The 25530-nt window shown below is 31.6% G+C and overlaps 2 protein-coding genes and 1 long non-coding RNA gene across 3 annotated transcripts; 2 read left to right on the forward strand and 1 right to left on the reverse strand.

Annotated features, from left to right (window-relative positions):
• The first annotated feature begins 1440 nt into the window (after positions 1-1440).
• Positions 1441-3135, forward strand: LOC146888969 (uncharacterized). The gene is made up of 2 exons (XR_014994543.1): positions 1441-2289; positions 2388-3135. It is a non-coding gene; the product is annotated as an uncharacterized LOC146888969 (long non-coding RNA).
• Positions 3136-12837: 9702 nt separating this feature from the next.
• Positions 12838-19369, forward strand: LOC114187404 (increased DNA methylation 1-like). The gene is made up of 8 exons (XM_028075690.2): positions 12838-13800; positions 14646-14784; positions 14972-15054; positions 15834-16069; positions 16789-16875; positions 18338-18437; positions 18719-18912; positions 19045-19369. Exons 1-7 carry the CDS (start codon positions 12838-12840, stop codon positions 18902-18904), a joined length of 1794 nt encoding a protein of 597 aa, XP_027931491.2. The 3' UTR covers positions 18905-18912; positions 19045-19369.
• A 3423-nt stretch (positions 19370-22792) lies between these two features.
• Positions 22793-23740, reverse strand: LOC114163978 (transcription repressor OFP16-like). The gene has a single exon (XM_028048404.2). It carries the CDS (start codon positions 23707-23709, stop codon positions 23011-23013), a length of 699 nt encoding a protein of 232 aa, XP_027904205.1. The 5' UTR covers positions 23710-23740; the 3' UTR covers positions 22793-23010.
• Positions 23741-25530: the final 1790 nt, after the last annotated feature.

A 25530-nucleotide genomic window follows, 5' to 3' on the forward strand; every position in this document is an offset into this window, starting at 1 on the left:
CATATTTTTAAAAACTTTGCAAAGTGGTCCTTGATAGATTTAAAACTTTTCAGGGAGGTCCTTGATAAATTTAAAAACTTTGTAGGGAGATCCTTGATAAATTTTAAAACTTTGTAGGGAGATCCTTGATTGATTTAAAAACTTTGCTGGAAGATCCCTCATAAAATTAAAAACTTTGAAGAGAGGTCCTTGATAAATTTAAAAACTTTACAGGGAGGTCCTTGATAAATTTAAAAATTTTGCAGGGAGGTCTTTCATATTTTTAAAAACAATGGAAAGAGGTCCTTGGTAGATTTAAAAATTTGCAGGGAGTTCCTTGATAAATTTAAAACTTTGTTGAAAGATTCTCATTAAATAAAAAACTTTGCATAGAGGTCATTGATAAATTTAAAAACTTTGCAAGGAGGTCCTTGATAAATTTAAAAACTTTGCAAAGAGTTCCTTGATAAATTTAAAAGTTTTGCAGGGAGGTCCTTCATATTTTTAAAAACTTTGCAGAGAGGTCGTTGATAGATTTAAAAACTTTGCAGGGAGGTCCTTAATAAACTTGCAGGGAGGTCCTTGACAAGTACTGGCCTTGCTCCTACGTAATCTTACAATGGAGAATCAAGAATCACTTAGTTTTTAAAATAGATGTTTGCTTGAAAATGTTGATGTTTTTATATTTTGAAATTTTATATGTTTTTTGGTATTTTGGAATTACTTGAAAACATGTGTCACACGACGCGAGCGGTCGGACAGACGCCAAAAGGGAAAGAAAATTATTTTAGTATTTTTTAAATTATTTGGAAGAAAGTGTCACACGACGCGAGCGACCGGACAGACACAATAAAAAATAAAAAGAACTTTTTTGATTTTTTTTCTATATTTTAATTTTTATAATTTTCAAATATATTTGTTTTTTTTAAAAAAATAAAGAAATAAAAGGATGAAATTATTTAAGGATAAAAGTAGAAAATAAAATATGGGGATACATGAGTAATTAGCGGGGAGTGCATGAAGTAAATGAGGTGTGTTTATTAAAGGTGATGGTGCGGCGAGTAAAGTATAGAACAAGCCCAAAATAGTAGTAAAGCACAAGTGAGTGGTGGAGTTAGTAAACTTAGGGGTGCAGGAAGTAGTTTCTGGAGGTGTGTGTAATGAAACATAGGTTATAATCAGTAGCAACAAGTCAAAAACGGGCCCAAAATAAACAAGGGGTATGGGAGTGTGCAGGGATTAAAAAATTGGGGTGCAATGGAGAAAAATACACGACCAGAAACAAAACAAATGAATGGAGGTGTACAGATTAAAAGAGGGGGTGCACGAAGGAGTTCCTAAAGCAAAAGAGGGTGTGAAAAATAAAGATGAAGGTCCAGCGAGCAGAAGTGGGCTGATCCAATTTATTCAAAATAAAAAAAATAACCCTAATTAAAGCTCAATCTCTCCATGGCAGCCCCTGCCTTCGTCGTCACCGCATACCACAATAGCTCCTGGGACGCGCGTCTGCTCATCCTTAAACGCCGGCGACGACGGCGACACCGTCGACGGAGCTGCCGGCATTTGTGTCACCATCTCGACCTCATTTCTCCTTTTCGCGAGCGCTCCTTCGTTCTCGTGTTCCGCATGTGAGGCTCCTTCGTCGCACCTCCGTAGCCAAACAAGACTTGCCGCCACCGTGCCGACCACCGCGATTGGGACACGCGAGCATCATTGAACCCAACCCCTGGCCTTCATGACCCGGATCACCTCCGCTACACCCCAAGCCTTTCATTCTTCTTCTCGTGCGAATCACCAAGTTTTGGGAGCCACGACACTGAGCCCTACCGTCGCGCGACCAGCCATGGTCGAAGCCGCCGATGATTCGCCCACTCGAACTCCGACTCGTCGGTGACCTTGGTTTTATCTCCTTCTTTTGTTATCTGCTTCCGAATCGTGCTGGGTTATGATGATGAACTTAGGTGTTTCGCTACATCCGTGGCTCGAGGGTGATGAAATGATGGTGTAGGTGGAAGATGAAGATGATGATGGGTTATTTCAATGATGGAGAGATGTGAATCTGTTGATCTGAGCGTGTGCGTTCTGGTTTTGGGTGAGTGGAGTGGAGAAAACCGAGAACGGAAGTGACGGTTACGAATGGGCTGCTGTTATGGCTCGAGGATGATGAATGATGTGGGTAGAAAGGTGGGTTTGGAGTGTTGTATTGATTTGCTTCTTGTGTTTTGTTTGCAGGTTGAAATGGAGTTGTGAAGTTGAGATGGGAGTGGGAATGTCGCAATCGTGAGGGTGAAAGTGCACGAAGGGTCTCAGGTGGTGCCAAATTGGGATGAAGACTTGTGGGATAAAACTTGATTTATGTGTGCGTGTGTGCTGAGTTTGGTCTCTGTTTTCCTTTGGCTTCTATGCAGGTGAATGATGAAGATGTGGGTGAATAGAAACGCAGATGGAAAATGCAGGGCTGAAGATGAAGGTTGGCGATGATGGAAACTGATGGTTGGAATTTGGTTGATCACGGTGAAGTGGTGGATGAAACTGATTTGGGGTTATGTGTGTACAGGCGGCGGAGGAGAATAGAGTGGCGGGAGGATTCAATCGAGGGGATAATGGAGATTCAAGCAACAATGTACACAACAGATTCGACTAATCAAATAAATGACACGCAAAACTCAGCAAAACTCAATATACACGACTACATTTTATTCATTCTCAAGCACAACACAACAGCATCAGGTTCACCTCAAACGTTCAAACATTATCTAGATGAAATACTTACCTCTCGTAGTCTCTATCAGTGGCTTCACATCTCAAACGATTCTTTCCCCCTTGGTTCGCCTGCTTTGTTTTCCAAGTGTTATCCTCGCCTCTTCTGCTTTGGCTTGTGCATTCTCTCTAATCAGTGTGCCTTGAGTGCTTCCAACCAGTTCCCCTTCTTCGCTGGTGCTCTCTTTTTTGTATGAAAAGTTACTTCCTGCCCTCTAACCATAGCTGCGTTGCTACTCCTGTCATGGCTACTCCTGTCATGGCTCCCATCATTTCCTTTTTCGTGTCAAGTCTCCAAAAATAGGATAACGTATGAAAATGGCTATACTTTTGCATGGACGAGAAAGGGATGGCAGGATCCGGTCAAATGACCTTTATATATTTTTTTTCATTTTATACATTTTATATATTTTTTTTAAGAGAATAAAAACAAAATGGTGTGAAAATAAAATAAAATGAAAACTGAAATTAAATCAAAAAGATAAAATGAGAATAAGAAAAAGTAAAAATAAAAATAACATAAAAATAAAAAATAAAATAAATAAATAAAAGCAAAACAAAATTAAAGTTAAAGTAAAGAAATAACAAGAGTGTACGTCCAAATTAATGTTCACCTTTTTTTGTAATGTTTTTATTTTTCTCTTTTTTAAAAAAAAAATAATTTTTTATTTAATTTTTTTTATTAACCAAACAAAAAATTGGATGTTGACACCTATATGTATTTATTTTGTAATAATATTTTTTAAGAAAAATTACATATATTTTTAATATAATTTGATAGAGAGAATTTGAATACAAAAGTTGTAGGTAATAATTACATTTCTAATAATTAATGTAATAAACTTAAAATAATAATTTTGCAAGTATTTAAGTATTCACTATAAAAATTTTAAATATTTCATGTCAAATGAATTTTATACAAAAATTCAAATAAATTTTATGCTAAAAAATTTTAAAAGAAAAATATGCAAGAATTTTTTTGTAAAAATATATTCATAAAAAAGTACTTAAATTAATTTTTAAGTACTTGTTTTTATCTTTTTATACTCATTTTAAGAATGTTAGTCTAATTGAAAGTAACAAAAAACTTGTCCTAGTTTATCCAGTAAAATTAGTTTCATCTCACTATATTTTTCCTGTTGAAACACTATTAACTTATAATTCTTTTATTGAAATTAAAGTTTATATATATCTAACTTTTTTGTTTAATTGTAATTAATAATTGAGTTTATAATAAGATTTGTTATATAACGGTATAATTATTATAGTTTGATTGTTATGAAACTTTTTAATGTTTTTATGAGACAAATATGTTTTAATTTATTTATTTATGTTTATGTTTATATTTATATTTTATACTTTAATATATACAATTATATTTAAAATAATAATTTTAAATATTTAAATTAAAATTAATTTTACAATATTTAAATTACCAATAATTTCAAAATATTTAAATTTAAAAAAAATAGATATTTAAATTAAAAATTATTTTATTTTTTAATTTATTATAAATTTACTTGAGAGGGAATAGCTAAAAATATATGTTATAGTAAATTTGTAGTTAATTTGCTACCAATAAGCTATAATTTTATTTCTTTGCAATTTTCTCGCAAATTAGTGAATGATTAGCTACAATTATATGTTATGGTAAATTTGTAGCTATTTTACTACAAACCAGCTACAATTTAATTTTTTTCGTTATTTCCTCAAAAATTAGTGAGAGATTAGTTATATATATATATATATATATATATATATATATATATATATATTTAATTCTGTAACTATTTTGCTACGAACTAGCTACAATTTTTTCTTTTCGCTATTTTCTCGCAAATTAGCAAAGGAGTAGTTACAAATATTTTCTCACTAATTTCTCTAGCAAAATAAAAGATTTCGTGGAGGTTTTTGATAAATTTAAAAACTTTGCAAGGAGATCCCTCATAAAATTAAAAACTTTGCAGAGAGATCCTTGATAAATTTGAAAACTTTGCAGAGGTCCCTGATAAATTTAAAAAATTTACAGGGAGGTCCTTGATAAATTTAAAAACTTCGCAAGCAGATCCCTCATAAAATTAAAACTTTGCAAGGAGGTCCCTGATAAATTTAAAAACTTTACCGGGAGACATCCCTTATAAAATTAACAACTTTGAAGGGAGGCCCCTAATAAATTTAAAAGCTTTGCAGAGAGATCTTGATAAATTTAAAAACTTTGCAGGTAGGTCCCTAATGAATTTAAAAACTTTCCAGGTAGGTCCCATATAAATTTAGAAACTTTGCAGTTAGGTCCCTAATAAATTTTAAAACTTTGCAGGTAGGTCCTTGATAAATTTGAAAACTTTGCGAGTAAGTCCTTGATAAAATTAAAAACTAAGTAGGTCGTCCTTGATAAATTTAAAAACTTTGCAGGGAGGTCAATGAAATTTTTAAAAATTTTGCAGGGCAGTCCTAGATAAATTAAATAATTTGCAGTTACGTCCTAGATAAATTTAATAACTTTGCAAGAAGGTCACCGATAAATTACAAAACTTTGCATAGATCCTTGTTAAATTTAAAAATGTTGTAGCTACGTTCTTAATAAATATAAAAATTATACGAGTAGGTCCTTGATAAATTTAAAAACTTTGCATGTAGGTCCTTCATAAATTTAAAAACTTTGCATGAAGATCCTCATAACATTAAAAACTTTGCAGGGAGGTCCCTGATAAATTTAAAAACTTTGCAAGGAGGTCCTTGATAAATTTAAAAATTTTACAGGGACATCTTTCTTATTTTTAAAAACTTTACAGGGAGGTCCTTGATAGATTTAAAAACTTTGCAGGGAGGTCCTTGATAAATTTAAAATCATTGTAGGGAGGTCCTTGATAAATTTAAAAACTTTGTTGGGAGATACCTCATAAAATTAAAAACTTTGCAGAGAGGTCCTTGATAAATTTAAAAACTTTGCAAGGAAGTCCTTGATAAATTTAAAAATTTTGCAAGGAGGTCTTTTATATTTTTAAAAACTTTGCATAGAAGTCCCTGATAGACAGAAAAACTTTGTAGATACGTCCCTGATAAATTTAAAAACTTTGCAAGGAGGTACTTTATATTGTTAAAAACTTTGCAAAGTGGTCCCTAATCGATTTAAAAACTTTGGAGATAGATCTAGATGCATTTAAAAACTTTGAAGGTAGGTCCCTGTTAAATTTAAAAATGTAACATGTAGGTCCCTAATAAATATAAAAACTTTGTGAGTAGTTCGTAGATAAATTTAAAAATTTTTAGATAGGTGGTATAAAATTAAAAATGCTTATACTGGGAGGATTGTAACGTCCCATTTAAGTAATAACATACTTTACGATGAATAATAAAAGGGCAAAGTCATGGAGTATAAACGCTACTCCTTACAGTTATCCAAGAAGACTTAGGAAGAACACTAAGGCACATCACGATGCCAATAACAATATGAGAAAGAAGTTTAACAGTATTCAAAATAAATGCTCAAGGAGCAATACAATACATGGGCTAAAAGGAAATTTGGGAAAACGAAATCAGACCCAAGACAGACTAAGCAGCGAAACCTCCATCACCCTGATGACCACAGGGAGTTCTCGCATCTGCTCACATCAATAAATTGATGATCATCGCAAAAGGAGAAAAACCACGCATAGCACATACAAACAAGCGCGAAAAGAGTAAGCTATAGTAGAAAAATAATTTATCATACCATTGCATACAATTGTATAGCCAGAGATACATACATCAACCAAGCATGTGAAGACTCGCAAACAAGACACTACGACTCAAGACACGATTATCCAAATACATATAATTAGTCGGATTCACTGGATGCTTGCATTTGTGATGGCCTCTTTTGCTCTGTAGAGCCAATTGCCAATGGGTTTCACCCTACCACTCACAAGGTTAGCCTTCAAACATCTAAGGCCATTATCCTGCCAAAGACTAGAGTCTCCTGCTACTCACACCACTTGAGTCAATACGCTCTACATGAGACTCATTGACTATTTAGAGTGTCAGGATGTAATCCTTACTTGAATCCTTACTAAATTATATAATGAGGGACCACCACAAACTTCGTGGAATTACGTCCTAAGCATGAGGCACCACCATGAACTCCCACTAACAGGGGTCATGGAATTACATCCTGACCATGAGGCACCACCACGCAACCATCGTGAAATTATGTCCTGACCAATGAGGCGCCACCATGAGATCTCACCTAGAAATTCATGGAATTACATCCTGATCATGAGGCACTACAACGAAACCTTCGTGGAATTACGTCCTGACCATACCAAAATCATGTCTCACCAACCAAGTATGAAATTCTCATGCATATCAATCTCATTCCAATACATCAACCATCTGACCACATTTCATACGTATATCATGTCAAACTCATCAATTTCAGCTCATACCATCAGATATTACATGCATATTCATATACTTCATACTTTAAATAGGGTAATCCAAACCAAACTTACAATTAACAACCAAAAGCATGGAAAAGAACAACCATGGAGCAAATTCATGCACCAGTCTCGCTCAAGCCAGGGACCCTCGCTCAGGCGAAAGAGATCTTTCGCTCAAGCTACAGGTCCTCGCTTAGACGAGACTACCAACAGAGAGTCCTGCAAGATTCGCGAGTTCTCGCTTGGGCGAGTCCTCCTCGCCTAAGCGATACCACTCCTCGCTTGAAGGGAAGATCCCTCGCCTGAGCTATGACCACGCGAGACTCAAACAGTCTCTCACTTAGGCGAGACCCTCTTGCTTGAGCGAGATAGTACCTCACTCAAAACAAAAGCTCTTCTCTTGAGTGAGAGCTCGAACAGGAACTAGGGTGAGGTTCTGCCATTCTCGGCTAGGCGAGGCAAGCTCGCTTGGGTGAGAGTAGCATATCTCGCCACTGTTCTCACCTACACCAGTCATACATCCAAACCCAACCAACATAATAAGGCATTTCATACAGCCACAGTAGCATACAATCAATATCCATATGAAGCAAGCCAAAAATAGACCAACATTCATAAAGATACAAGGAACTCTAGCTACCCTTACCTGAAAAAGGCTAGTAAGGGACACTGACACTTAAACAACTGAGCAATATAGCTCCAAGAGTAGGTTCGCGAGCTGAAAAAAATAGTAGAACTGATTGAGCACGTGATTACTAAGGTGAATCCTAACTGGACCACAAAAACAAACCAGAGAAGAAGGGTATGAGTTGGGGACCAACTTACGTGGAGGGAAAACAGAGTTGAACTAGCTTGCCACGGAGTAGAGGCAAACCCTAGCAGAGCACTGTTGCTGCAGTTCTAAGAGAGGGTGAGAGTTATTTTTTTTTCTGAAAAGTGAAGCGAATGAGATGGTTAGGGTAGGTTTAGGGATTTAGACACCCTATGGGCTTGCCTTAGGCCCAACTGATTAGGGTAGGCCCTTTAAAACTAGGGCAGCAATTAAAGTGGGCCTTACAAGGATCACTTACTTTTTTATATGTTGACCACTTAACTTCAAAACTTTCTTTCGTGTGAATGGTAGTTTTCTTTAGGAATGCACTCCATCATTCAATCTCATTGTACAACTTTAAACACACACACACCCTCAAGCTTCAGTCCATTGTCACATCACGACTTCAATTGCCACATCACATAGTTCAAAAATTTAATTAAAATCTAAAATTAAAATGTCACTTCAAGTAACAAGTTGATGGGTTAATAAAAGATAAGATTCACAGGATTAAAATATCATTATCTTTAATTTTTAAAATATATTTTTGACAACTTGAATGATTATTAATATCTTTTATATTTAATATTTAATGAATATCTTAATTTAACTTTAGGAGTTATTATGTTACTTTTGAAACAATCGTGTTAAATAAGACGTTGGACAGTAGGGATGTTAAAATGGGTTAGGCACGCCGAGCCGGCCCGTCAGTCCACAAAAAAAGGGTGGGTCAGGTTAAAATTTTCAGCTCGCCAACCCGTTGTAACCTGGCCTGCCTAACCCACCAGTTTAGCGGGCCAAAATGGGTCAGCCCGTCTTGGCCCGTCAACCTATTTTTTTATTTTTTTTTATGTTTAAAATTAAAAATAATTAAAAAAATAATACTTTTTTTATATTATATAAATAATTTACATATATAAAATAGATTTATAAACAAAAATTTATAAAAAGTTAAAAAAAGTTAAAAAAATTTTAAAAATTAAAAAAAATTAAAAAAGAAAAAAAGATAGGCCAGCCCACCGGCCCGCCAGCCCGTCCTAAGACGGGACGAATTACAATATCCAGCCCGTTTATTGGTGGCAGGCCAGCCCGACCCAGTCCATTTTTGGCGGACCACAAGTGGGTCGAGCCGGGCTGACCCGTTTTGCCACCCCTATTGGACAGTGTCTCATAACAAACAACATATAAAATTACAAATATCTCCTTAAAACTATTAAATGTAAACATCGTTAATTAAAAAAATATATGGTTACTCTTAGAATTGAATTAATATATTTGTTAAATGTATGATATAAAAGATATGAAAATATTATAGACATTTCAATTTCGGTATGAGTCAATTTTGAAGGTATGAAAAATTTACTTACATTTTTTAAGATAAAACTAATATTAACAAATGTAATTTTTGCCAAAAAATATTTCTTCGGTATGTTGAAATTTTATAGTCAATGCTAAAATATATATTATACTCAATGCTAAAATATATATTATAGTCAAAGGTTAAACAAGCGTTAAAGAGTCACCAACGTGTTTCTCTTCTCGTTTTGTTTTGGACCGTTTTCTTTCTAAGCCCGTTTTTGTTCAGCTTTTTCTTATTTAAACCCATCAGGCTTTTGTCTTAGCAGGCTTTTCCACACCTCCAACACCCCCAAAAATATTTCTTATTTTGAAAGTGTCACTTTCTTTTTATATTTTTTCTTTTTTACTTTTACCTCTAATATAAAAAATTATACTATAAATTTTATTTTTTACTCTCATTCGTTACTTACTGACATAATTTAATATGAATTATTGATTCTTAAAAAAAAATAATACTTTAATCAATAATCTATATTAAATCACGTCAAAAAATAAACTATAACAGTCCAAAGATAAAAATCATTGTTCGGTTAATATTACATCTCTCACTCTTTATAAATTAATTCACCAGCCCCGCCCACCTCACTTTAATCTAGCCCACACATCCCTTCAATTTATTCTCTTCAAAATCCCTCACCCCATCCCCCAATCCTATTATCGTAAGCCGAAATATTACTGAATTCAAAAAATATGAAAAGCAAAGAAACTAAAAAATAACTTAAAAATAAATATAAAAGTTATGATTGATTTATCAATTAAAGTTTTCCTACTTACTATTATTTACTGTAAATTAGTTTCTAATTAAATTATAGATTAATTTAGACACTAATTTTTAGTAATTATAACCTTGGAAATTAATGTTAGAAAAAATATTTAGACTCTAATTCCAAATAAAGTCACCTCTTTCACTTTTTACATCAAAGTTCATCAATTATAAGTCATCATATAAAAATTTATTAAAAAAAATAAAATAAAATAATACATTAATAGTAAGATTATACCAAACTCATGATAAAAATTACACTCCACGAAACATGCACAAACTATATATATTTTGAAAAACAAAATCTAAATAAATACATAAGATAAAACATCAAACCATTTATATTGTTCTCTACAAATTAAAACTAAATTAATTAATTTACCAATAAAATAATTTCCTTCATAAAAAAACATAAGAAACTTTGAACTCTATATGTTTAAAAAATGCAATTACCTACGTCATATACCTCTGAGACTCAAAAAAATGTTGATCTAGAAAATCTAAAGAAGAATTACTTTTTAACCAAATTCTTTAAAATTTCCTCCCAACATATAATTTTGTAATCATAAGAGATAATATTTTATATACTAATATTTTTAGTTTATAACTTTTAGTCAATAATTAATTATTTTTATCTCTACAATTGATTATTGTTTAATATTTTTATTGTAATGTAGTAATTGATTTTTAAAAAATAACTCAGTTTCATTTTCTCAACTATTTCTCTTAACAAATATCTTGTATTTTTAAATACATACTAATAACAATTTTGAGTTTACATTAAAAACTTATCTTCAAACTTTCGGTATAATATAATCAAATCAGTTACAAATATCAATAAACTTTCAAATCACATCATTTTCCATTTGCTTTATCTCTAAATTACTGTTTATCAATCTCTTAATTCTCACTCAACCAAACAAACCATAAGAAATAAATAAAAAATAAAAAAAACTTACAAGTTAAACACTCTGTTCGGATATGTGATACGAATTTGTTATAATATAAAATAAATTTATGATTAGGTTAATTAAGAAAAAACATTAATTTTCTCGTACAAACATATATTTAGGATAACTACATATTTCACTTTCTTATAATATATCTTTTAATATATATAAAAATCACTTTATTTATTTTCTTATCTTTATTTTCTTTTTACTTTATTTAAATATTTTAAATTTAAACAAAATAAAATGAAAATAAATAAATAAGAGAAAGGGAAAAGTTGTTTCTGAAAAGGTGACAAAATAACAATGAGAAAGTTGATTAAAGTATTAGAGTTATACTGTTGAACTGGACTAGCCTTCACCTACGAAAAGGCCAAATCCAACGAATCATGAAAAAACAAAAAGGCTTACAAAGATAATAACAAATTAACAACGCATATACATATATGTATTGTCACCGCGTTTTTTTTTTTTGCTAATATAAAATAAATAATCCTCTGAATTGATAATGATTAATTACATACGTGCATATACGTTGGTTTTCCCTATTTCATTGCTGTACTGTTTATTTAAATATACATTTTTTATATTAATTATTTATGAGCATTTAATATACACATATATAATTAATGTTTAAACTTAATAATAAAAACATAACGTTTCATACTATTAATATTTACACAGTTCATTAAATGTTATTTTGTTGCACTGCGCTCTCGGACAAAATCCTAAGTTCAAAATATTAAATTTTTTAGACTAGTTTTATAATATAATTTAGTATTTTTTTATGGGTTAAATGTATTTTTAGTTTTAAATTTTGATCTGAAATTAAAATTGTTGTTCTCTAAATTTTAAAAATGAATAAATATTATTATTATTTTATGTCAATGATGTTAACTTTGTTAAACTTATTATTAAAGTTTGGGAAGAATTTCAATAGAAATTAAAAATATATTCAATTCTTTATAATTTAACATTTACATTTTATATTAAATATTTAAATGAATTTAATATTTATGAATAATTAATATTAAATTTCTTAAACAAAAAAAATTAATAATATTTATTAAATGCATTGAACATTATACTTTTTCAAAATTGAAAATCTAAATTTTTCTTATTCAATAGAAATAATGCTAAATCCGAAATCCTTTCGCGCTATTATTCAGTCATATCCTGGTCTACAGTCTATAGATTATCAAATTTATAAATCTATGTCTATTTTTTTTTTTAACTCAGAAAAAAAATATTATCTTGAAGATTTTTGGTTTTGGTCTCATTTTTTTTTTTTAAAACTAGTTGTAAATATTTCTTCTTCCTCGTTAATGATAATGGCGTTGTCATTATTATTAATTCAATGAAAAAAAAATTAAGTCAAATCAAAATAAACAAAAAAAACAGTTTAATAATATTTAAATGAAATTAAATTAAAAAAATAAATAATAAAGATGCCACATCAGCAGGCGTTACCCTGTTGAATGATTACGTTTGAAGAGTTACAAAGCTTTAACATAACCGCAAGACCGAAAGTAAAACAAACAAAAAAAAAAAGACTTTCTTTGCGTCACATTTCCTTGAGCATTCCTTCATGTGGCGAGACACTCAATAAAACGCATAAGAGCAGCACCCCACAGAAAACCAAAAACAGCTGCAAGGTTTACAGACCTTGGTCAAGAGCATCATCATCTGAGATTCGTGAAGAAATTTCATGTAAGTTTCTCTTTGAGTTGTTTCGAGTAGTTAACTCTTTTATATGATTCTGATATGTTTTTTTTGCAACAAGAGTTTTTCAGAAAAATGAGAGAGGGACAAAGCTTGAATTTAACCAATGAGAGGAAGAGAGGGAGAACAGATGAAGCAGTGGAACAGTACCCAGAAACCTCATTGAGGCTTGAGGTGCGTCTCAGGATGGAACCGATTCCCGGAAGCCGGAACGGGCAAAGGCCATTGGGTGACGGTGAATTTCGATTCTACGGAAATTTAAACCATTCAAATGATAAGCTTTTGGGGCTAGAATTCATTTCCAGACTTCACCGCCGCACCAGAGGCTTAAGACGCTTAAGGAAGATGCATGGTGTGGATTTGACGAATCAAATTCGGGATTTATGCCCCAGAAGAATGATCAAAACTGAAATAATAGAAGAGAGTCGCCAGACGAATCGACCTGAGAAGGTTGTGAGAGATGATGAGAACAGAGGCGTGATTGCGGAGCAAAAGGGTGTAAACACCCTTGCAAGAGCGAAGAGGATGAGTTTCTTACAAGAAAAACGGTTTGGTCCGAGAAATAACAGGACTCGTAGAAAGCTGAACACAGGGAAACGAACTGTGTTTTCGTGGATGATTGGTGTGAAAACGATAAAATCACGAGAGAGGGTTTATTACAGGGATCACAGGAGTAAAACTGTGTCACTGGGTGGAGAGGTTGTTGGAGATGGCATTCTGTGTGACTGTTGTTCTCAAGTTGTGTCGATGTCTGAGTTTGAAGTTCACTCATGGAGGCAAGAAAAGTTTGATTCGGTGGAAAAAATATCCGATCCACTACGAAACATATGTTTGGGGAGAGGAAGAGGACTTTGTCTCTTGCAATGCATGGCAGAAAGCTGGGATAAGCAAACTGAATTTTCTTCTAAATTGTATAACTTGGTTCGTGAGGGCAAAGAAAAAAGCGACGACCTTTGTAGGGTTTGTGGGGAAAAGGGAAATCTTCTCTGTTGCGATGGTTGCCCATCAACTTTCCATCAGAGCTGCTTGGGTATACAAGTATGTACCTTCTTGCATCACCATCCTATAATTTTAGGAACCCTTTCTTTTTATATATACCATTATTTCACATAACTTATTGTATTGGGTTTTTTCATTGTGCATTTCTAATTGAATCGTTCTACTTTTATAACATTTTCTTTTCAAAATATCACTTTTCTTATTCTTCATTTTGCAGGCCATGTTTTCTGTCAGCAAAAAAATCATATATATTTGATTACATATAGATGCATGTTAATTTCGTTAGCATAGTTTTTGTGTAAAGATTATTGAACTATTAACCACACTTTGAGACATTTGTACTCAATTGTTGATTTCTCTTATCAAATCATATTATTTGAATAGATATTTCTGTTTAGTTACATTAATATACTTTTTGCATAAAAGATTAATCTATTATAACCAAACTTTATGTATTCCTATTATAATAAATTTACTTCTGTTTTCAAATTATACCAAAAGATATAAAATTTTAAGAACATCTCCAATTAGACTTTTTCTTAACATCTCCGGTTAGAGTTATTTATGAATATCTTAATCAATCCTTATAAAATTTTATTATTGAAAGAATTTGACATGAAAATCTATTTTACATTGCCTATATAAATGACTATTCTTGACAGCGGAAGGAAAATACATTATTTTCTATGCTATACATGATCGTTTCATGCTATACCCACGATATATAATACCACTTAATATTTGTATAATGTGTCCTGTATATATGAAAAAACTTATGTAAATATTAGTACTTTCAAGCCCTGTTTAATAAACATTTATTTCCTTTTGCTGATTAAGAAAATACTGTACCGAAAAAAACACCTATTTTATTGTTTTACCTGCAGACAATTCCAGAAGGTGATTGGCACTGTATGAGTTGCTGCTGCAAATATTGTGGGCTGCAGTGTGAAAAGACTGTGATCGCCTTTGAAGGCCTTGCCCCGTTTCAGATGTCGACCGAATGCCTTGTATGCGAGAAAAGATGTATGTCTTCTCCATTTACGTAATGCATTGTTTTATCAATTAATTCTAGAAAAAATCAGATAAAGTTAATTTAAAGTATATAAATAGATACAAATTTCAAATTAATCTTGAATTAGATCTAAAATTTACTTTTTTATTTTTATTTTTTAAAGCTATTTGTAAACACTAAATTTATTTTATTTTGTAGTTCACCTATCCTGTCTTAAGTCCCATGGAGGCAATTCCGCTCGTAACAAAAGGCTACCCTTATGTGGAAACGGATGTAGGGAGGTATATCATCTATTTATAATTTCATCTTCTTCAATCTTAAGCTTACTTAAATTTATGATGGCGATGTTATGCTCAAGTTGACTTGAGTTCATCTTTTACAACCATTATAATATTTTTTTTTTACTTAATTCACGTGTTTATAAGAAAAATGTGTATTAATATATAAGATAAAACCGAGGCACTGCCCAGGTAATTGTGGCAGTCACAACCAGAAAAACTGTTGTCTCCAATATATTCATGTAGCTAAATATTGCCCTAATGTTGGCCATTTCAACCCTCCCGTAACTTTTCTCATTTACCCATATCATCATTAACATTTTGGATTCCTACACAATTTTCTCATCCACTACATCCTTTAAATCAAATACTAACATAATTAAGACCGAAATTATTCAATTGTGATTAGTCTTTTGGGTAATCCCCAATAAGATGCACCACTAAATAATATCCCTAAATAATATCCGAAATTATTTGTTTGTTGATAAAAAAAAAATAGCCTAGGTTTTGATAGTATATTCCGGTCTCACAATGTTGTTTACTCCCTTTCCTTTTGATTCAAGAGAATATATATATATATATATATATATATATATATATATATATATATATATATATATATATATAGAGAGAGAGAGAGAGAGAGAGAGAGAGATTGACAAGACTTAATTAATGTAATAGGCAATACCTACTGAAAAAAGTTTTTGTTGTTGTTATTACTACAAGTTATCTCTGATTATGGTAATCTAACTAATATGTAATTTGGTATTTTGTCTTCCCAGATATATGAGAGACTTCAAGGGCTTCTTCGTGTTAAACATAACATAGAGGATGGATTTTCTTGGTCTTTTATTTACCGGGCAGATACTGACCCTAATTTAACAAGGTTAGACGCCGAAAATGTTGAATGCAATGCCAAACTGGGAGTTGCATTATCGGTATTGAGTGAGAGCTTCATGCCATACATTGAAGAGGGAAGCGGGACAAATATAATACAAAGTATTGTATATAGTTGTGGGTAAGATCACTTCACTTACTATGCCCTTTTACGTGCTTTTTAACATTTTTAGGGCACATGCAGTTGCAGTCATAACTTCTCTTTTATGAAGACATTTCAATGGATTTTACATGTCTAATTATTTCTGAAGGAACAGGAAAATAGGAAAAAGGAAACTGACAGAATGAGTTCAGATAGAGTCATAAATAGGATTTTGTAAACTTTGTGCTAGATATTTGTTCAACTGCGAAAGTTGATAAGGAATCAAATGCAAACAAACCTTCAGAAAATAAGGAAAAAAAGATCTTTTTGAGAAAATGATGCACTATATCTATCAGAATAGGAATAATAAAATTGAAATAGCAACCAAATAATGATTCTCTTGGCCCTGGGCATGTTGTCAGTCAATGAATCAGGGTACCATAAAAAGAAATGCAATTTTTTAATTTGTAAAAGACATGAATGAAGGGATTAAGGTATATTATATATTCAACTTAACTTGTGTTCTTAAAGAGAATGAGGAATGCCTCCAACCCTGTTGCTCGTTTGGGGTTCCTGATGAAGAGAATGATGAATAGAAAACTATTTGAGGAGAATGCATGGTAAAGTTATTTTTTTTAAATGATTTTGGATTTTGACATTCACAAGTAAGTTACGTGATCATCGTTTCATTCATCTGAAAATGTAATGTCTGTGAAAGTTTTTTCTTATCTTGTGCTGTCATTATATATCTTGATCAGGTCAAACTTTCCTCGCCTGGACTGTAAGGGGTTTATTACTGCGATTCTAGAGAAAGATTATGAGATTATCAGCGTTGCATCAATCAGGTATAAATATCTGTTTAAGTTTGATTATAAATGCGTTCATGCAACTCATATATGTATATGCAAAACGAAATTTGCTGATAAAAAAAAAACACACATGTATGCCAAACATTGGAAATATATATAACTTGTGAGGAAGAAAAATAATTAATTTATTTTCTTTGGTGTTGGATTTCTTGTGGACCAGCTCTATGCAGTATTGAATTTTTTTAGATGCATGTAGGCAATCCATGACAGAGAGAGTAAGAATTTACAAAATATAGATATAATAAATGAGGTGCTATAATAAGAAGAGATACACTAAAAAAGTGCGTAATAAATAGAATGTTGCATTATTAAGATATCAAAAAAATATTACTCTTGGATATTTTAAGTGGTTTGGTTTACTATTTTTGGTTCTTGTTTCAGCTTTCCATTGCATGTAATCAATATGATTTTTCCTTTATGATTCAAAAAGATTTAATTCTGTGAAGACCGGAATTTGCCCATTACAAAATTGCATTGTTATTAGGAAGTCTAATTTCTTAAAAAAGTTTCTTAAAGTGTGTATGCAATGATACGGCAAAAAAATCTAAAGAAAAATAATAACAACTCTAGAATAACTACATGAATTTTCTCCTAGCCATAAAAATTTGTTAGTCACGTGATTAATTTATATATCAATTTCAAAAATAAAAAATTATTGATTATTAAAATAGTTAGTATTATAATAAAAAATTATAATAGATCACTAATTATTTAGAGACTAATTTAGAAACTAACTTTTTTGATAAAATTTTGGGAAACAAATATTTATTGATCAATTTTTTTTGATAGTCAAAATTTTGGTAACTAAATTTTAAAAACAAATTTAAAAACCAATTATAATTTTTTATTTATAATAATCACTATTTTACTAACCAATACTTTTTTTATTTTATCTAAATTAGTCATTATAGTAATTAACAATTTTTTGTCATTAAATTTAATTATTAATGGAAAATATTTTCTTATAGTGTAAGTTATAATTTCATTTTACCTTTTTAGTTGATTGCTTTGCTTAGCCCTTTTCGTTCTCGACCCATAATTTGAATATTTAGACCGAATTCTTTTGAAAAATATAGCTGAAAAGGATGATACTTATAATAAGCCGGGATTATCAAAATTCAAGCATAAACAAGCTTTTGGCATTGCTGTTAGATGACATGATTTTCAAACACTACATCTGCTGCTCTATTGTTTAATTTAGGCAACATGTTTTAGAATGTTTTGAAAATCAGTAATATTTTACCTTGCTAATTGCTATTGTAAAAATTTATTTCATGTGAAGTTACTTTCCTGGTTAGATGTCTCTATCTCCTCAGTTCAATTCTACTGCTACGAATTCAATTGCCTTTCTACACAGTTATTGATCTATTTATATCACCTGTGCATGAGTGCATGCTAGTGAAATGTGTATAGTGATGATAAAGTTTTTGTTAAACAGGATTCATGGGAACCAACTAGCAGAGTTGCCATTTGTTGCAACTGTTTTTGCTTATAGGAAGAAAGGAATGTTCGCTCGGCTTCTAAGGATAATTGAATCGGTGAGTTCGTTAAGGTTATTTGTCTCTTTTCCTGCCATGTATACACCGCTCTATAACATTAAGGTTTTAAAAAATTATCTGCAACTTCTACTGTAGCCCTAGGGTCAAGATCTTTTTAGGTTTCTATCACTGTACTGTGGCTGTAGTTGTCCTATTATTTCTATAGAATGTTTAAAAATATCAAAAATTGTAATGAAACCGCGACTATAAGGTACATTTTTATTTTGGTTTTGCTTACTTCAAAACTAACTTTTGTTTCTATGACTATTACTATTTACCAGACACTCAGTCACCTCAACGTTGAGTTATTGGTGGTACCAACCGTGAAACAAACCAGAGAAACTTGGATTCGTTCTTTCGGGTTTGAGCCAGTCGATTCGACAACAGAGAAAATAATAAAGGGCGTGAATATGTTGGTTTGTCGTGGCACAGAAAAGTTACAGAAGAGGTTACCAAAGCTTACATAAAGTTCCTGGTGAGAATTTGATTCATACAAATGGTGCGTTTTGGTAGAGACTACTGCAAAAATGTTGTGTATCCCTGGACACATGCACGCACACACTATGCTACCATTGCATAAGCCAATTGACACATTTTCTTTATCTAGGTTTGTGGACGGTGACCCTTGACAAAACCAAGTTCAATCTCGGAGAAACATCATCCTACATAAGACTGCTCTCTTTGCCTATTTTATCATTTGGTGGACAAAACTGTTTTATATTTAATGTTCTGTTGTAGATTTACTACCTTGGTTTGGAGTTATTGTTAATTAAAATGGATTGGTTCTAAGTGACATAACATGGACAACAAAAAGTACTTTTTACAACTACAGAAAATTAAGACAACTTGTTCATTTGTCTGTTTTCTTTCAATTTGGAAGTTAAGTTGGTCTTGGTTGCCCAACAGCTTAAAAGACTTCCATTTTCCTTATGAATGCTCATCCCATGGATGTTTGAAATGCTTATTGGTGTGTGGTCTAGGTGTCTAGCTATCATATATAAGGTATTTGTTGAATGCTGTTATTTTTCATGCAAAAGATAGTAAGTAACCTTTTTCCCTTCTAGTAATGTTTTCAAAAAAGACAGTAAAAAATAAGTTTTGTTTTACCAGAGAACCGTATATAATTTTTAGACACATTTGAAGTAAATATACTAGTTACATTATTTATGTACATAGTTACATCATTATATATTATTCTACATTCTTGTTTTCCTTTGGCGTTTTCTAATTTGTATGATATTTTCATAATTTTATTTTTTTATCTCTTCATTACAACATTCTTGTCTACACACACATAAAAGTAGAATTTTTTTTTTCATTTTAAAAATACATTTGAAGTTGCTTCTTAAAACATAATATCAACTAGAAAAATGTAACTCTAAGTGATTTTTGAAAGGAAACCTTAATACTGTACTACATGTCGAAGCCTTAGGACCGGAACTTTTGACAAACAAATTTTTGATAAAGTTACTAAATTGAATAATTTTTTATTTTTTTAATGAAAATTACAAAAATAAAGTAATAACGTTTTGGAATTTTTTTTTTACTAAAATGATTGTTTGTCAAATAAAATTTTGTCAAAGAACAAATATTTTAAAGAAATATATATATATATATATATAATCATATTTTAAAACATAATTTTAATATTATTTTGAAAGTAATTAAAAGATAAATTATATTTTAACACGACTTCTTTTAAAAATTTATACTTTAAAACACTGTTTATTGGTATTTTGTATGTTTTCAAAAATCTATCCATTTCCGTAATTGTGAAATTTATTTCTATAAGGTACAAAACCCTATAGGGCATATATTGACGAGTAGGAGTTGGCATATATGCTACACAGTAATAACAATTACACTGTTCCTACAGCGAATCAAGTTTCCACTAAAAAATACTACAAACTTCCTTTTATTGCCCCTGCCCTTGTCTAGCTGTTTTCCAATTCTTATTCTCTTATGTGGCGTTTTCTGATGTAGTTATTCACTGTCTGGCTGCAAACCATTCCACGTACAATCAAAAAGACGATTTATTCACATATATTCATCAGTCACAATTTCTTACAACTATGGAACACTTTCAACACTAAAATAATAAAAGAAAAATATTGTTTGTTTATTAAATTTAGATAATTTTCTCTTTTTTTATAACTTTAGAAGATATCTTTTAAATAATTTTCTACTTTTTTATTTATTTATTATTAATATTTCAAAATTACTTAAAAGAATATCACTTTATAAAAAAAATTATTAAAATTTAATAGTTAAAATAACATTCTAAATAATAATATTATTAATTATCAACCAGATCTAACGACAAACCGGAGGTTGACACTGAATTCAACCTGCAAATTTTAACTACGGCTTTTATGCAGATCCTGATGAAACCTGACTGGCATCTGTATACATATAAATACATATATATTGAGTATGACACATAAATAAGGACAGTGGCATTTCTGCTCAATACTGTCATGATTCTTGAATATTTTAAAGACAAAATGAACTTGTTGTGCTCCTTTTCAACATGCAGAGTTCAGAGTTCTGTTCTTGTCAGGTTTTACAGAGGGGGTTTCACTGGGGAGAACAACACCAATGAGATCTGAGCCTAACCACATAAGACACTGACACCACTCTCAACCCAAAACCTTAAGGCAATGGGTTTATGGGTCTTTATTCTTATATAGTGCTCTACTTTCTCATTTCTGGTCAATGTGGGACTTAGACTCACACTTGTATTCCTAACAATCTCCCCCTCAAGGGTGAGTCCCTTCAACCACATTGGTACACCCCCCTCCAGCGGAAGCTGCCCAACCACGAGTACTCCTTTTCTGCCCTTTTCTGTACCGCCGTTATTCTTAACGGGACACGCTTTACCTGGAACCCTTATCTGGGACTCTTGCCAGGAAGACTTTCGATACTAGGACCATACTGGTACTGCACTCGTCTGAGCCAGCATTAACCATCGGCTCTGATACCAATTGTTAGGAACAAGGCATTTCCCTAGATAGCCGAATCTTGTTTTCTACATACCATTTTTAAATGATCTCAAAAATTTTGAGTTCCCCAAAAGTAACGTGTATAATGGACGAATGAAAGAGAGTTATCCATATATATATATGTTATGCGAGTCAGTAAATTATTATTATATTAATTTTGACAGAAATAGAAAACATTCGTGTGATGTTGTCTATAAATGATAAAAGTTTGCTCTAAAAGTTCGTAAATGTGATTTCTTAAACCAAAGTCTTGGTTCGAGAGTGAGCATGATTTGAAATCCTTAAACATGTTATTTTGAGTTCAATTTCAAGACGTGTACATAAATGTATATTAAATGTTGAATTGTTCAGGAGAAAAAATTGTATTTCTTCTCTGACAGTACTTATTACATCTCGAACTTTTACAAATTCATTTAATCGTATTTAAAGCTAATTAGACAATTAAATGCATACTTAATAGGGATCATAGATATAATTATTCAGTAATAATAAATATTTATAAATTTCAAAATTTATTATTATTATTATTATTATTATTATTATTATTTATAGTATTAGTAGAAAGAGTTGATAAATGATTGTTTTTAGAAAGAGATGAATTATTTATTCCTATAGATATGGAATGCATGGCTTAGGGGACCAACTTTGAGATCAGGTTCAGGTTTCCGTTCCTCACATACCTTCACAAACAAAAAACATGCAAAAGCATCAAATGTGCAATTTCTTTTTTTTTCTTAAATCATCGGACACAAGTTTTAAAAATATTATAAATTAACAAGTTGTCTAAACTTGTTACGTTTTACCATGAAAAAATCGTACCAGTTCAATACGATTTTGAATCAAGTAAAGTCGTGTTAATAACACGATTTCAATTAAAATTAACAAAAATTTGTATAAAATATAATATCACTTTAATTTATATTATAATACACTAAAAGTTATATCAAATTAGTGTTAGGTCTACAAAGGATATCACTGAAGAGATACAACACCAATGAAACTTGAACTTAACCACATGAGACATTAACATTACTCTCAACCCAAAATCTCAAGACAATAGATTTATAGGTCTTTAGTCTTATATAATATTCTTCTTTCTCATTTTTAATCAATGTAAAACTTAAACTCACATTTAAATTCCAAACCATTAGCACGATTTCATTTAAAATCTACAAATGTACAGAAAAGTTTAAATCTACAAATGTACATAAAAGTTTACAAGGTATCGAAGGTATATACTAAACACACTGCTTCACTTTGTTGAGTCGTACCATTTTTAAAACCTAACTTGGCTAAATTAGAAAATAATAAAATCATCATTTTAGTATTTTTCTCAAAAAGAAAAAAGAAAAATCAAAGACGTCACTTCTAACTAACTAAATTAATTAATTAAATAGAAACAAAAATTGCGAAACAGCGCATGACTTAACCAAGCTAACTTAATTATGCGGAAAAAAGCTTAATTAATTCTTACGAAATGTATAGTACCACTAATTAATCTCTACCTGGCACCCACGTTACGTTTTTTTCAACTTACAGAAACACATGCAACTTCTCAACATTTACTGTATCTAATTCGAACATCCATCGCCACCGACGGGAACGTCGCCGGCATCTGCATCCTGCGGCGGAGGAGAAGATTGCGAGAGGAGGCTGAGAAGAAGATCAGAAAAAGCGGAGAGGATGAACTTGTGCGTGCTCTTCGGGTTGAGCGCGAGGTAGCAGAAAAGAAGCTCTTTCCAATTAGCTGCCACATCGATCAACTCGGGACTCGCCGCCACCATCTCCTCCATGGAGTGCCGGAAATCCGCGTAAGGGTCCAGCGAATACATCTCTACCGCAACGCTGCCTTCGAGCGCTGTTTTCGCCTTTTCTTCGACGGTTGCGACTGGATTTCTTGGCGAGGATGAGGAGGTGGCGCAATCGGTGTCGGTGACGGTGGATTCGACGATGGAGTTGGATCGGCCGGGGTAGGTGAAGAAGAAACGTTGGGAGACGAAGGCGGTGGCCAGGTCAGCAGGTTGGGGTTCAGGTCCGAGGCTCGGGAATGGGTTAGTAGGGTCGTAGTTCCTGATCGGGGACGTTGACGTGGCGGGTTGTGATAGTGGTTTTTTGTTTTGATTCTGAAGAACGGTTGAAGAGGTGGCGGTAGGGGAAGATTGTGGTGTGAACGGTTGCATGGGGATTGAGAAACATAGGTTGAAGTTCAAGCGGCTAAGGTTGTTTCTTTTTCTTCTTCTTTCTCCGGTTCGCGGCATGTTTGGCATCATGACATTGTTGGTTTAGGCGAATTGGTTGGTATAGAGCTTATATATATATATATATATATATATATATATATATATATATATATATATATTAATAAATTTTATTGCACGGATGAGTTATAAATTATTTCTTTTTTCCGAAAAGAAAAATAGTAAATGAAAGAGAAAGGGATTCTGTAGTTTTGGGGTTGGTACGATTTCAACGGTGACGAGACAGCAGCAGAACAAAGTAGTATTAAAATCGGACCCACTCTCTTCGATCAAAACCATTCCATTGCTTTCGTCTACGGCGCGTAGCTGCACGGCCTCAACAGTTTTGTCTCTCTACTTTCTACCCTGAAAGAGACACCAGCAAAGTGATTTTTCTTACATGCATTTCTTATCATTCACAATAAATTTAATTAAATGGGGTTATTTAAGATTGTTTTAAGTGTTATTCAGTTAAAGTTTAAATTTTGTCTTATAATTATTCCAAACTTATTGTAATGAATGCAAGGTCGAACAAGTCAACAAAAAGTACTTTCATGATTTAAAGATATTATGAGTGGTCGATAATATTTTACTCGGTTTCTCATTTATAATTAACTTAACTAAGATCTATAATATCGATTGTTCGGTCACGTGAAACATACAATTTAGTCATGTTAGTTAGATTGTCTACAAGATTTCACTCTAGTCTTTTATACAAATTATATGGTCAAATTATCATCGATCGAATGACACATAAAAATGAGATAATCATCTAATTAATGTAAACACGTAAATAATCATATTAAGAAATGTTAGGCCGATCCAAATCATGAACTCATCAAAAAAATAAACTATAAATACAAGTAAAATATAAGGTTGTCAAAACTTTTATCTTACATTAATTACAACATTTATTGTTATAATTAAGGTTTAATTATGCCTTTGGTCCCCATTTTGGAGTCAAAATCTCAAAATGGTACCCAAATTTTTAAAAGTCTCAAAATGGTCCCCTTTTGTGTTGAAACGTCTCACGTATGCCCTTCCCGTTAAGTTAAAGTTGACGCGTTAGAGGGAGTGCCACGTGTTAGTTCCTCGATTTTTTGAATTTTTTTATTAATTTTTTTATTAATTTTTTTTAAATTTTTTTTAATTTTTTAAAAAAATCAAAAAATTACCACGTGTCAAGCTGTCATCGTGCCACGTGGCAGTGACAGTGACACGTGTCAGTATTACGCCACGTGTCATTTTGTTAGTCTCAATTTAGTCCCTTTATTTTAATTTGTCTCAATTTAGTCTCAATTTTTGTAAAAATTAGCAATTTTGTCCCCCTTCAAATTGAAACAAAATTTAATTTTATATAAATGTTATACAAATATTTTTATTAAATTTAATATTTGTATTCAAATTGATATTTTTATTATATATTTTTAACACAGCTAAGTTTAGTTAAAATTATGTTTCACATTCAACTTTATTTAAAATTGTTTAAAATTTTAAATTTATATGTGTTTTATTGTAACATGAACTAGGTAATTTATGAATTTTTTTATATTAACATTATTTTCTATTAACAACTTTTAAACCATTTTAAATAAAGTTCAATGTAAAATATTAATTAAATGAACTTAATTTGATTAAAAATATTTACTTGAAATATCAATTTTGATGGAAATATTTGTGTACATTTATACAGAAATTAAATTTGATTTCAATTTGGAGAGGGACAAAATTGCTAATTTTTACAAAAATTGGGACTAAATTGAGACAAATTAAAATAAAGGGACCAAATTGAGACTAACAAAATGACATGTGACGTAATACTGACACGTGTCACTGTCACTGCCACGTGGCACG

This window comes from Vigna unguiculata, chromosome 1 (assembly GCF_037176805.1).
Source record: "Vigna unguiculata cultivar grain cowpea cultivar isolate G323 ecotype 2 chromosome 1, ASM3717680v1, whole genome shotgun sequence".
Classification (NCBI taxonomy): domain Eukaryota; kingdom Viridiplantae; phylum Streptophyta; class Magnoliopsida; order Fabales; family Fabaceae; genus Vigna; species Vigna unguiculata.